General features: G+C 33.5%; 2 protein-coding genes across 2 annotated transcripts; one reads left to right on the plus strand and one right to left on the minus strand.

The window, feature by feature from the left end:
- Positions 1 to 6,946: 6,946 nt before the first annotated feature.
- Positions 6,947 to 7,255, plus strand: LOC124898407 (monothiol glutaredoxin-S2-like). Its single transcript, XM_047412055.1, has one exon. It carries the CDS (start codon positions 6,947 to 6,949, stop codon positions 7,253 to 7,255), a length of 309 nt encoding a protein of 102 aa, XP_047268011.1.
- Positions 7,256 to 10,728: 3,473 nt separating this feature from the next.
- On the minus strand, positions 10,729 to 11,228 carry LOC107870180 (monothiol glutaredoxin-S1). The gene is made up of 2 exons (XM_047412056.1): positions 10,932 to 11,228; positions 10,729 to 10,821 (listed from the first exon to the last, which is right to left on the minus strand). Exons 1-2 carry the CDS (start codon positions 11,226 to 11,228, stop codon positions 10,729 to 10,731), a joined length of 390 nt encoding a protein of 129 aa, XP_047268012.1.
- Positions 11,229 to 14,748: the final 3,520 nt, after the last annotated feature.

A 14,748-nucleotide genomic window follows, 5' to 3' on the forward strand; every position in this document is an offset into this window, starting at 1 on the left:
AAGTGAACTATTGAGAGAATTACCTGATACAACTTATCTATGCATACAACATAGAGATTAGTCAGATACATGAAAGAGAGATGAGTAATACTCCGAATGTTAGGATCTCACTCTAAGTCTTTGAACTATGGCTGCTCCGTACGAGAAACACCTCAACGGAGATAACCCATACTATGATCTGCAAGCTGCATAAGTGTAGTTTGAGTACCAAACAAATGGTACTCAGTAGGCAACCGCCAATTGAGCTCCAAAGATAAAGTAGATATGTACAACATATAAACAGAATGAAAACTACACCTAAGAGTCCAGAAATCATATCATAAGTCAATGAGATAATAAGGAACAACTATCCTGTTTAGGTCCAAGAGACTAACATAATAAGACTAAGGAAGCATCAAGGGTGAACTATTCTATTCTAGCTACACTGAATTGACATAATTTCTATACAGTATATCCCAAGCCAATATACAAATAAAGGGCGAATGAAAGATATATCTCAGCATACAAGGCGAAGAAACGAATATGTAATAAGAAAAAATGAAGGAAGGGATATACGATAATGCCATAGCTTCATATAGTTAGACATATATATATACATATAGACGTGAGGCCATCTCAAAGAATAACCTAGATCATTATATTCTCATATTAAAACCTCATAGAATACTATCAGGATTTAATACCATCATACTCACGGTTCCTATTCCACATGGCTAGACATGATATAATCATGCATAATAATGCAATAATAAGATAGACGAGGCTGAATACATACCTCAAATCCCAATACTAGATCAATGACCAATCTGTCATAAGTTAGCCATAACAATGATCATAACAATGATAATAACAATATCAATATCAGCATGAATAAACAGATACTTTGGACAACCAAATACCTAGCCGATCATATGTGTACCCCCACCACCCCAAACTCAGAAGGTTCAATCAACACACAACAACACAAGGTATATTTTTCACCCATATCTATGCAATTATCCCATACCGGCTAATAGAGACGCACACTGGTGATAGGCAATGCGCATGTAAAAATAAATGCAAGGTACACAATCAATATCACAACTTATCATAACTGTCATCGTCATGACCATCATTATCATAATCAACCTCCGGCCTTGCCAGGTATCTATCAATATCTCATCATTGTATCTCCCGGCCTTGCCGGGTATCAATGTATCACAACAGTATCCTTCGGTATTGCCGGACATAAATATATCATCATAGTATCCTCCGGCCTTGCCGAGTATCAATATATCATCATAGTATCCTCTAGTCTTACCGGGTATCAATATATCATCATAGTATCCTCCGGCCTAGCCGGTTATTGATATATCATCATAATATCCTCTGGCCTTGCCTGGTATCAATATATCATCATCAATTAATGTAAAAAAAATAAAATAAATCAAGTACTCACAACCATAAATGTAACACCATAAAGATAACTATCTCATCAATATATTCTATCTACCTATTGTTAACTAATCATTACTCATTATTAACTAGTGATCTCGTATCACTAACCTCTTTTATTATCTAACCTCATTAACACACAAATCCTCGTTTAACAACTAAGAGGCATCGTAAACTTAGTCATTAATAACAACTAATTTTCACCTATGCTAAACTCGATAACACCATTAACCTTGCATCAACCATCTCTAGGTACCATAATTCAAATAAGCAAGGTTCATTAACTAGTTCATTAGACTCCTAGTCATCAAGTGATATAGTCATCTAATAGACAACTAATTACCACGTAGCTTAACCCTTAATTAGGTAGAACAGTCATAAGATCACATCGTATATAGAATCACGTCAGTTATCGATATAATAATCATGAATGTACCAAATCTATGCATGCTATCACCAGTATTCAATCAGCAGAATAATAAGCATCATACCGCGTCTTTCTTCGTCCCATACCGGAGAGATGTGTATACGCACATACATATAAATTCATAAACTGTAACTACATCCTTTACAAGGATAAACACTTTTCGGATATCCAACCAATATCTTAACATGGTCTTTGGCCCAATAATACGTCAGAATAATCATAATAACATAATCACGGCCTTCGTCCCATATACATAGCCAGAACTCATATCTGTAATCATATTTATAAGACATAACATATCTCTAATCATCTCCCGTATAGGAGGTATCTCACATAAAGGAGATATGATCTCAATAAGCATATAATCATCTCTCATAAAGGATATCTCATATCAATAGGTCATATATCACGACTATAAAGAATATCACTTCTCTAGGCCAATCATCATATCTAAGAGGAATATCGTCTCTATAGGTCATATATTGTATCTAAGAGAAAATAGCGTCTGTAAAGGCCCAATATCGTATCTAAGGGGAATTAGCATATCTATAGGACATTAATCATAATTCAGGAAAAGTCATCACAATTTATTAATTCACCAAAAAAATCTCATAAATAAGGCTCATTATCTCAACTAGGCCTAACATCCACAACTAAGTCCACAAGGGCATACAAGTCTTGGCCTAAGTGGGCCGGACGAACTCGCTTCTAATCTTCAATTTTAATATTTAGGCAATATACACCCCTAAACTAGGCTAAGGTATCTAGTTCACTTCTTAATGTCCAGTAATCCATAACCAATCCTAAGATAAGAACTTCGTCTAAAAATATGAGCATTTAAGTCAACTCTACCCAAATTATGGTTACACGACCACTAGACTAGCCCAACCAAGGTTAATCATACTAACCATGATTTCAACACTTTAACCACATCCCAAACCTAGCATCATATATATTCATGCTACAAATTAGTCCAATCTTAAGAGAAGGCAATAGGATTCTAAAAGGTCATAAGCATTCCACTTTACGGGTCAGAAACCCTCATCTAATTTCCAAAACCTCAATATTCAATATCAAGTCATTCTATGCATAATCTAACCTAACATTCACATTCACACGCAATATATATCACACATCATCTACGGAGAAGAGTAGATAGAAGCCTACCTTAAGGTCGAACTGCAAAACCTCAAATCATTCTCCAAGCATCCATCTTCACTTCACAATTCCAAAATACCATCACACTATCTAAATAAAAATCTACTCATCAATACGAGTCTAACGATATCCATATTGACTACTTTTTATTTGGGGTCAAAATGGACTTCCGGAATGAGTTCCCATAAAAAAAGGACAAAATTGGAACTTTACTTTAAAAACATGTTCCTCATATTTTTAGAAACCTACATCTGAAAATCCAAGTTAAATCGAGTAAAAATTGAGGTTCAAATCGAAGAAAAATCATTCTTGGGATTTACCTGGTAAAATCTTTGAAATTCGAATTAAAATCAAGAATCGGAGTTGTTTTGAAGGTTAAATTGATGAAAAACTAGTAATTCTAAGATAAAAAAATTATTCAAGTGAAAAGAGGTGAAATTGGGGTTTAAAATCTAGCCCTAAGATTTTGGGGGTTTTGAGAAATTAATCAAGAAATTTCTAAGAAACGGTGAATTCTGACCTTAAATTCTTAATAGAATCAAGAAATAGATGTCTATCTAGCTTCTCGAGCTTCCACCATTTTTACTTTTAATCTACCACACTATTTTAGGGTTTAACTCTCAAGAGGAAAGATGAAAAATGAGCAAAATGAGCTTAAAACTGCTTTAAATAGTGCAAAAAATATCTGAACAACTTTTTCCCCTTCCGGACGAACTTGGACGAAGTGTCTGAAATTCATTTGGAGTCTGATATACGCAAACAAACTATGTAACCACACTAAATTCGACGCTCCAGACTCAATGGAGATATCATATTTTCTAAAAAATATCATTTTCACAAAGTTGACCCCCAAAATTCGAAATCACAATTTTCTAAACCTAGGGTCAAAATAAGATTTAAAAGCCGTAAAATTACACCAAATATGTTATCATCCTAGAATAAATATTGTAGATCTGCTGGCGAAGTCGGATTTTGCATTCGAGGTTGTTTCGGCCAAATATGGGTCCCACACCCATAATCTCGATTTTCCAACTTTCCGACCAATAGGTCGAAATGAGGTCGGGTGTATTGGGACCCGAACCAAAGGTCTACCTAGCCTCAAATTGATATTTCAAATCTAATGGTGCATTCGGAATTTGCATTCGAGATTGTTTCACTGAAGTTTTCACCCGGTGGCCATTTAAAACCAGCAAAGACTTCACAAAAGGAAATTGGCTCTAAAAGCCAAATGAACTGCCCGGTAACCGAACTATCAGTCCGAAAAGTCATAAATGACTTAAGGAAGATATGGAGAAGCTCAAACGATAAAAATAAGCGTAAATATGGAAAATGACCTGACGGGTCATTATAGGTATTGTTGTTTCTTCAGTTCATGAGTTTTCAGATTTCTAATTAATTCATCCATGGTGAGAATTTTCAAACCTCTAGCCTCAGTAATTTCATCAACCTTACTCTCCTGTTATCCTTAGGGAGAACTCCCAAAATCTTCTTCACTTTTTTATAAAGTGGAATCACCTCACCAAGGCAGTGCAATTCATTGATAATTAAGATGAACCTGGTGTGCATCTCTTGGATAGTTTCACTCTTCTTCATTGAGAAGGCTTTATTGGGTAGTTAGCATGTCCACCTTTGATTTCTTTACTTTATCCTCATGAGCAGTCCTTAGACAGTACCAGATCTCCTTGGCACTTTCACAAGCAGAAATATGATTGTATTCATCTGGTCCTATCCCACAAACCAATAACTTCTTAGCCTTGAAATTATTTCCAATCTTCTTACATCTTCTTCATTATATTCTCTCCTAGTTTTAGCAACCAGCCTAATTATTTCCACATTCTTAACTTCCTTCGCTGGAACATGAGGTCTATCATGAATCACATCCCAAAGCTTATTATCTTTAGCCATGATATATAAAGTTGTGCATTCTTGTCTTTCATCAAACATAGTATGACCATTACTGAATCGAAGTGGTCTGGTGGTTGATTGTCCCTCCTCCAAATATGGTGGTGCAACCATGATCAAGAATCCACCTAGGTGTTAACCTTTTAGAGTGAACCCTGCTCCTATACAAATTGTTGAAGCGTTGGGGTCCATCAGAACTAAGTGACCAAGTTACTTGGAGATATTGTATGATAATAAAACAAAACCACAAAGAGAATACTGAAAGTAAATGAATGCAAGTGATTTTTACGTGTAAACCTCCTTACTCAAGGAATAAAAACCGCGACTTGTACTCACATGCTTTATTAAACTCCACTATAATCAGAATGACTCATGATTACAGAGTCAATTTGAACTTTACTCTAAGTTCCAATGGACTGCAATAACTTTCACAAACTTCACTAGACAACTCTGTCAAAGCTCTCTGCAATTTGACTAACTCTAGCCAACACAGCTTAGTAACTCTACCTAAGAAAACTCAAACCAAAAGAGAAAAACTTTACTCATAATCACTGAAGTAAATCAGTTTCAGGACCTACTCTCAAGAACAACAAAACTATGAACAATACCGTTGAGAGTTTTTGCTGCCATATTCGAAAATCTCATATTAGAAAAAACTAATGAACAATATTGCATCCTTTTGTATTCATAGGAGTATAGGAATTCTTTTAGAAATTTGATTGGACTAGGTGTCCATTTCAGTACACTATGCACCTGCACAGTATTCGTGCTACAAGACAAAACTGTATAGATTGCAACAGCTGTAGTTTTGGCTAAGCAAGTAGTGGACCAGGTCCTCTGAGCATCATGTAGTCATTATAAAAACATGAAACAACAACCAAACATTAGTCTAATTGTTGAAGGAAAAAGAGAATTAAAGATTGCGCATTTAAAGGACAAAAATTAAAGATGAGCTCATTTGAAGGCAAAACGTGCAATTTTATGTGTTACATTTTGATACCTTAAGGAGGGATAGTAGAGTTATATGTTAAGTATGTGGCCCTTCGAGGTTGTTAGGGATCAAGCATTTTTCATACATAAGTAATTGTACTACACATTCCCTTTCTTGATCTACTTTATACCAAAGGGAATCAAATTGTTCTATGGTACAAATCGTATAGTGTGGACTTGATTTCAACTACACGTCTATATGAGGATATATTCATAAGAAAAAGATTTCATTTTTTCTCAAATTAAAAGTAATATTCTATTGGAAAAGATCACTCCAGCTGGATATATATAGATTTGTTTTTCCTTTAGTAGATACATTGTTTTCAAGAGGGCATCCACAAAATATACATTTTGTTCTTATCAGAACTTAACTTAAAATGCAACATTTATAATCCTTGCAATATTTTAACTAACTGTATATATGTATTGTGTTTTTTATTATTCCATGTAATTAATTGAAACATACAAGTCAAGGTTTATTATATTTACTGAAAATAATACTACTTACAATGATATCAAGCCCACATTTGATCACGGTATTTTAAAGACAGTAATAAATAAATAAAGATGTACTGTCTCTAACAATTGACGCTAAAAATGAAATGGTCACACACTTGAATATTAAAATGAAAAGTGCTTTAAAAACACTAATCAAAATAAAATAAAACAAAATCAAGTAGTATCAAAATGGACTATAGTGACCTTACAATGTTCTTGGAATATTTTAAAGGTGATGATCATATCTTTTTCGTTTTCATGCATGGCCTTTAACCATGCAAGTGTAATCAAGAACAATCCAGATATATCCATCACCTTGTTATTCTTCTTCCCTTTACCCCTCTTTTAGCTAACATAATGCCTCTATATATAGTTTCATGGAAGGTCCAATTTTCTCAACAACAAATCAAGCTTCACATTCACTTAAAAAACCTATTAGTCTTCACAACTTCTCTTCACTTCATTAAAAGCTATATACATATCTTGCCATCTAGTCAATAAACTCATTACTTCTTAATTTCTTCAATTTGTTTGAACATGGATATGGTGATGAAGTTGGGAGCATCAAGCGCGGTGGTGATATTCGCCAAGAGTAGTTGTTGCATTTCTCATACCATCGAGACCCTAATTCGCAGTTTTGGTGCAAACCCTATAGTTTATGAGCTCGATACACATCCAAATGGGAAGCAAATGGAGAAGGCACTGATTGAATTAGGGTTTCAACCAAGTGTGCCAGCAATATTTATAGGGAAAGAGTTAGTTGGTGGTGCTAATGAGATAATGAGCCTTAATGTAAGGGGTAAGCTTAAGCAATTGCTCATTAGGGCTAATGCCATTTGGATATAGAGTTAATCAGTAATGACTAGCTATGTATATAGCAATTAGTCTAAGAGTTGTAATAATAAATTAATTACCACTTTATTATAGAGAGTTTTTGTTTTCTCTCACATTTTGCTTCTTGATGTATAAATAAAATTGTATACTTTGGTGGTATATAGCTAGCTAGTCTTTTCTTTAGGCAATCCAGTGACAATTTTGCTATGTCCACAGCTGATTGACATAAATGAAGTTAATAAATATGAGCATAATTCATGCATTTTATTTTAATTCAATGTATAAATAATAACTTAAAATGTACTAGTCATTTTTACATTATCCATTTGTTGCGACAGTAACCACTAAAGCCCCTATTAATTGGGAGGGGATCATAAGGTATGTGATCGAATCCTTGCCAACAAAGTTAAAGTTTAGATGATTAATCAACTGAGCTACTAAGATTTTCACCATTAAAGCACATTTGTTGGTATTTTCTCGATGATATTAATTATTTGTTGTGGCGACTTTAATCGCCACAAGAACTACTTTTCATAGATGTTGTGAACCAAACTGATTACATTAGGGTCTATGAACCGGAAGGGATGAATGAGATTGATCTGGTTTGAGAAGTCTTATTTGAGATCCAGGCTCAATTATCAATTTGTTAAATAGGACTTGAAATTAGATAGAACGGTTTATGCAAAATTATGTCGAAACTTGGTGTTCTATTGTCTCTCATCTCCCTTCTAGGTTCTAGCATCCCATCCCCTTCTGTTTACCTTCTTACTCTGTTATTCTCTTCTTAGTTTGTATTGCCACTATGTTGTTCGAATTCTATATTATAATTTGTGTTCAACGATTATAAATACATTCCGTGTTTGTATTGAAAATCGGGTTTGTTACAATAGAACAATGATAGAGCTAGCATTTTCACTAGCTAAGGGGTTCAAAATATAGAAGCAAATACAGAAGAGAAAGGAAGTTCAATATCTACTACATATACATAAACAAATAATTTTAAACACATACTATAACTTAATGATTTGTTTGAATGCCATTTTAAATTTTTGCAGTTACTAATTATATTTCTACCTTCAAAACTTTTGAGGTGACATATATATGAATGAGATCTTATAGCCATCAGGAGAAAGATTTGTCATTTTCTCTTTTTACAATGGCAGAAGAATGTTTTCATCAATTTGCTCAAGCCATATTACAGGAGAGTTATTTTAATGCTACCAAAAAAAAAATGAATGAGAAGAAGTAAGAATTAATTTAGACCAATTTTTTTCGATAAACAGCAAAAATCCTTCGACAATTTTTGTTTAAAGACAGATTATCAAAAAATCTTTTTAGCTTAGGGGTATTTTGTAAAATCCCCATTGAAATCATAAATTTGTTTACTAAGAAAATTATCCAGCTGGAGTGATCTTTTCCAATATTACTTGCCAAAGATATTATTCCTTATTGGTAGTAACTTATCCGCACTCGGTGTATGCACCAAACTAATATAATTTATCATAGTTAAGTGATTAAATGAAGTAAAATACATGTTAGTTAATCATGGTCAAGTAACATGAACTCTAAATTCAAACGCATGACATGCATGTATTGGTTTGGTGTATACATCGGGTGAGAATACCTGCACCAATGTAAACACCAAATTAATGTAATCAGGGGCGAACCCACGTGTCACCGTGAGGGTGCACGTGCACCCAATAAATTTTTAAAAAACTTATATATATATGTGTGTGTGTATAGATATCTGAATAAGGTTAATATAATAGATTGTGCACCATCAGTATCAAATTATGTCTTGATGCACTGGTTCTACGCTCAACTGTGTGCGTCATTGATGCCCCAATGTCGCGGGTTTGATCCTAGATAGGGGTATTATTTTTTTCTACAAATTCCTTCCTTTACTTGACACCTCATCTGGCTCCACTTTGTTGTTTTTGACCTTTACAAATATAATATTTTCTTTTATATTTAATTATTCCATATCATTAGAATATTAGATCTGACCCACCACACTATTATTTTAATAATTATTAAATTAATAAACCATGAAATGTTCTATTCTCAATCCCACTGCCCACACGTATTTTTCCCCAATTCCCAAATCCCTAAAAACTAAATTATTTTCCTCAAAATTCACTCCAAGCTCCAACCCAAGGAAAAATTTCACAACTTGAAAATACTTACACAACCATCATCATCAGCAACCAAGTGCCAACGAAAATACGGTGTCATTCCAACAAACAACAATACAAGTCAGAAGTTGATCGTCAGAAGTTAAAGATAATGGTGCACACCCTATCTTCAAATCCTGGGTTCACCTCTAAATGTAATTTACCGTAGGTAAGTGATTAAATGAAGTAAAATACATGTTAGTTATATATGGTTAAGTAACATGAACTCTAAATTCTAACGCATGTCATGCATGTATTGGCTTGATGTATACATACCGAGTGCTAGAATATAATCTTACATTTGATTTGATAAAAATGAAATCATAGATTTAAGAATATATTCTCATAGACATAGATAGACGTTAGACATGTTGTTGAAATCAAGTACCCACATTATATACGATCCGTACCACAGAGAAATTTTGAAGCTTCTCCTAGTTTGGTTAGGTTAATAAATGACTAACCTGGTTCAAATTCCTCTAAAGGAATAAAGTGAAATTACTTGATCAAGAAAGGGAATATATAATGTATATGTTGTGTCATATTTATTATCACAAGTGATCTATATATATCCAACCCCCCCCCCCCCCCCCCCCCCACCCAAAATGAAAATCCCTTTACTAACTCGAAAGGTCGCATATAATGACTGTATCAAAATTTTTACTAAGAGTTATCCATTTTTCATCGTAATGATATTACTCCTTCATCTGTTTTTATTTTATACGAAGGTATTTGATTGGATACGAAAGTTAAAAAGAAAGAAATTAAAGATAGATAGATTCTTGAATTCATGGGAGTTAGTTTTCTTTTTTTCTTGTAGTGCATATTAGTTTCTCAAACATTAATTTATTTACAAGAGGGTTTAACTATCACGGGCAGTTAGATCTAACTATCAAGATATTATTCATTCTGACGTAATTTTTGGCGTTAACATTTCCGCATTTCGTTTCCTTAGGTTTTAACCCAAAAGACACCTCGACAGTTGATGAGTTGAATCAGACCTGTTTTTTTTTTTTTAATTAACTGTACAAGGTTTTACTTATCTTTCATATATTCTGAATTCTTTTAATGAATAATTCTTGCTCCACCACTGAATGCATTAACAAGTTTATGCAAGAACAACATTAGTAGGAAATGGATATGAATTACTAATGGAAAAAGTGATCATCATTGTCAAAAGATACAATTAATATTATGTTATACATCAACAACAAATTTGATACACCACAAGTTCATTATAGTAAACATGAATCAAGAAAACCTCAATAGTTAAGCCTATCACAGTCAAAAATGACATCAGGACTAGAGCTATCAAATTTCAAGCATATAAATCTTGCGGAGGTAAACACCAGATGATTTCTTTTTATCTGCCAAAATCCAGGTGGACAGAGTTATCCAGTACCCCTGCAGATGTAGATAGTGCAAGTACTCATAGAAGTAGTCGAATTGTGCGCAATTTGACCCGAATCCCATGGTTATTGGAAAAACAAATTACAAGCATACATTTTCTATACCCAAATTGCATTAGCCCTTATGAGCAATTGCTTGAGTTTGCCTCTAATATTGAGACTCATAATTTCATTAGAACCACCAACTAACTCATTCCCAATGAACACAATAGGCACACTTTGTTGACAACCTAATTCAACCAATGCTTTCTCCAATTCCTTCCCATTTTGAAGTTTATCAAGCTCATAAACAATAGGGTTTGCACCAAAATTGCGAATTAGGGTTTCGATGCTATGAGAAATGCAACAAGTGCTTCTACTGAAAATCACCACTGGACTTTGTGCTCCCAACTTCATCACCATATTCATAATGTTTGAAGTCTTTTGTGAAAGATACTTGTATTGGAAGAAGTTTGTGTGAAGGCTGAGTAGAAAAGAAAAGGCTTTGTGTATTGAGTTTGTTGATTTGACATGGCTATTTGAATTGGAGGGAGCTATATATAAGGGTTAAGGAAAGATGAAAATATTCTTAAAAGAGCAATTCTTTTAATTAATTTTCTTGTGATTTTGTATGATAAATTAAGGTGCATCACATTCTACAATCTTGAAAATGAGAAGAGAATATAACTACCTTTTAAATATTCTCACTATGATCTTGAGCACTTAATGTGTAACGTGGATAAAGTGACTAAGCTTTCTATTTATTCCAACAAGCTAAGTTCTCATATCACACCAAACATTAAAATATGGCATCGGTTGGTGAGTAAGTATTCTAACTTTGAAATTTCACATCTAGACACCTCAATTTGATCTCAATTGGTAAGTGGCAACTGAATACTCCAACTCGCCCCCATTGTGTTTCTTGGAAGTCTGACGCTGACATGACACATAAATTTTGAAGGTGTTTAGATGATGATCTTTTGGTAAGTTGGTGTGTTCAACTAATACAATAGAGACAGATTCAAGTGTTTTAGATGTACATAGTCAAAGTTGGAGTATTTAGTTGCCTGTTATGGCTAAGTTAAAATATCTATCTACTTATACATTATGTCTTTATTTTATATACATTTAAATGTTTAGAGTAGATACTTCCATTTATACAAACATGTTATGTTACTCAAACTCTTTAAAAGTACTAGCTGATGCATGTTAAATTCTTCAAGCATAATATATATTTTCGAAAGATTTCAAAGTTCAAATGTGTATCAAAAATATTTTTGGAAAGTTCAAGCAGCATAAAAAATGTGACAAGGACATAAGCAATAGTGATTTATTAGCTTTTTATCTAGCTGGTTTGGAACAAATGCTTTTGAAATATTCCAAACAGTGCAACACACAGTGAAGTAAAAAGGGCAGTTCACTGCTTATTCTTATCATAGACTTGAGTGATATATTCTCACAAAGTGAAAAGGGCCTCAAGCATGCATGAGGGAAAGGGTCAATTGGTATTTCGAAAGGCCATATTCTTTTTCTAGTATCATTTTTGAGAATTAATGAAGTTAAGAGAAAGATGTAAGTATAGGTGTCTAATGGGCGGATTAGGCTGAATTTAAGCGGGTATATATGGGTTAAGTTAATAATTAAGAAGGTTATTGACCTCCCAAAAATTACTTGGACTTAAATGGGCTAAAGCGTGGTCATAACTCAATACATACAAACTTTATGATGGTTTTTTTGTTGTTTTACAACTTTTTATTTTTTATATATATAACATATCTAATAAAAAAAGAATTGTCTTTTTTTATAATGTTTTGACAAGATTGTTTATGGTTCAATTTGGGTCATATTAGTCTTCTTATTTATTTATTTCTTAACTCTGTCACATAGCAGTCCAATTTTTGATGAGTTGAAATAAGTCGGAATAAAATAGATTGAGCTAATCCTCTCAAGTTTGGATGGCCTGGACGTGTTATGTTTTCATGAGCTAATGTCACCTCGACTGCTTAGTTCCTTTTATTTGAAAATTATATAGTGCTACTAGATTTTCTTATTGATTTAGGAAAAGGGTTATTGTTCACATACAATCTTGAACAATCCTTATTTCATAAGCTAATTATTAAAAATAAGCTAATTATTAAGATTGAGTTACACTAGAGTTAGGACCTATCTCAATTTTGATTTTACCTAATATGAGTCCACATGTTATGCTATGTGTCCACACTCCATTTGTCCAAGTCCGAATATATAAGGGGTTTATATTGTTATCTTTTTATATGATCTTGCACAATCATATGCTCGTGAGTTAAGTTTTGATATTCAAGTTTATTTTCCTAATGTGTCCAAACACATTCATCATGGGTTTATCCAAACGTTATATCATTCATACTCCAGTTATTCTTGTTTGGAAAATGTGGTCCGAGTTGGGGAAGAATGAGGGGTAGATCGTCCACCATTATTAATTGACTGAGGAAATATAGTCTATTTCTTTTTATATAGTCTCGGGCTATTAAAACCATGAAATATCTTTTGCGACTAAGTTAGACCTCAAGTTTTAATTACTTAACAAACTCTCTCCTCCCTCCCAAATACAAAAATACTTTTTAACTAGTGTGGTAGAATGAACAAATCTCTCCACCCTAATGATCAGATGTCTCAGATTGAGTTCTAAAAATAGTAGTAACTTCTGATACGTGCCGCAAATCTAAATTAATGAAATATAGCCAGATTAATAAATTTCGAATACTAATCATGTCCAAAAGAGAGATAACTCACAGATTTCCCTTCATTTTTTTTTTCATTATAGTGTACTAGTTTCCCTTGTGATTCCTTTTAGATCACATAACAACAAGTTGACACAAAATTTTTTAAGACAAAGATAAGCCATCTGCCATATCCTAAATTCTTAATGGACCTGTTGTTACAATAAGGTCCATGCAAATAAGAAGAGGAATAATAGTGGTACCGCAATCTTATAAATTGGTTTAGCTGGATTGGAATTTGGAACAAGTGCTTTTTAATTTGTACTATATACATTACAAAGTACAAAAAGTGAAATCATAGGACAAAGAAAAAGGGTACGGTATACTGGACCATTCTTATCATCAAGGGATTCCCACGTGGAAAAAAAATATATTAAAGGGAAAAAAATGGTATGGTAGCTTGAAAGGTCACATATAAATTTTATGCCAAAGTCATCGACAGACTCTCAAACTTATTTCAAAAATTCACTTACACCCCTCAACTAAAGTATGTACCTATTGTCACACCCTTTTTTTAACTCCCCCAAAACAATATGGTTTTAAGTTTCAAAAGGGTTTTATTTATTGAGTGACAAAAGATGATTTTTTGTTTTGAAAAAAAGGATTATTATCATTTAAAATCAGAGTTGCCACTTAGCCTAATCGGGTGTGCCAAGTCACCTTTGAAAAATCCTTTTCAAAATGATTTGACTCTTTAAGACTGGTTTGAGAACAAAGATTCCGACTAAGGAATTCTGTTGACCGAGGGGAAGGTGTTAGGCACCCCTCAATCCCGTGGTTCGACCACGGCCACTTGGTGGAACATATTGGTTAATTTTGACACTATGAATGTACAAACCACACAAAACACGTAAAACAAGCAAACAAAGAGACAAAACAAAACGAATCAAAATATAGTGTCCAGTCCAATTTATACAGTCCAAAATAGAAAAATGCGAAAATAAATCCTATCTAACCTATACTAATTCTAACTACGCTCCCGTGCTTTACCCGACGCCTCGGGCCTTCCTCAAGAACGTCTTCTGCCAACATAGTACGTCGGGGCATTCCGCGGTGAATAAATACAATGTATCTCGGGACATTCCCCGACTAAATGATACATTCGATCAAAAAGCAATAAAATCAAACCATTCAACACGTATTTCAAGCATTCAATAATTCAACGAGCAAAAAAACTTATTCTT

Source organism: Capsicum annuum, chromosome 5 (genome assembly GCF_002878395.1).
Source record: "Capsicum annuum cultivar UCD-10X-F1 chromosome 5, UCD10Xv1.1, whole genome shotgun sequence".
In the NCBI taxonomy this organism is placed as follows: Eukaryota; Viridiplantae; Streptophyta; class Magnoliopsida; order Solanales; family Solanaceae; genus Capsicum; species Capsicum annuum.

What these genes read in the sequence shown, in the direction of transcription:
- LOC124898407 (XM_047412055.1), top strand. Translation starts at nt 6,947, where the DNA reads ATGGATATGGTGATGAAGTTGGGAGCATCAAGCGCGGTGGTGATATTC.
- LOC107870180 (XM_047412056.1), bottom strand. Translation starts at nt 11,228, where the DNA reads ATGGTGATGAAGTTGGGAGCACAAAGTCCAGTGGTGATTTTCAGTAGA. An exon ending in TAAGGGCTAATGCAATTTGG is followed by an intron (nt 10,822 to 10,931) that starts GTATAGAAAATG and finishes CTACATCTGCAG; the next exon opens with GGGTACTGGATAACTCTGTC.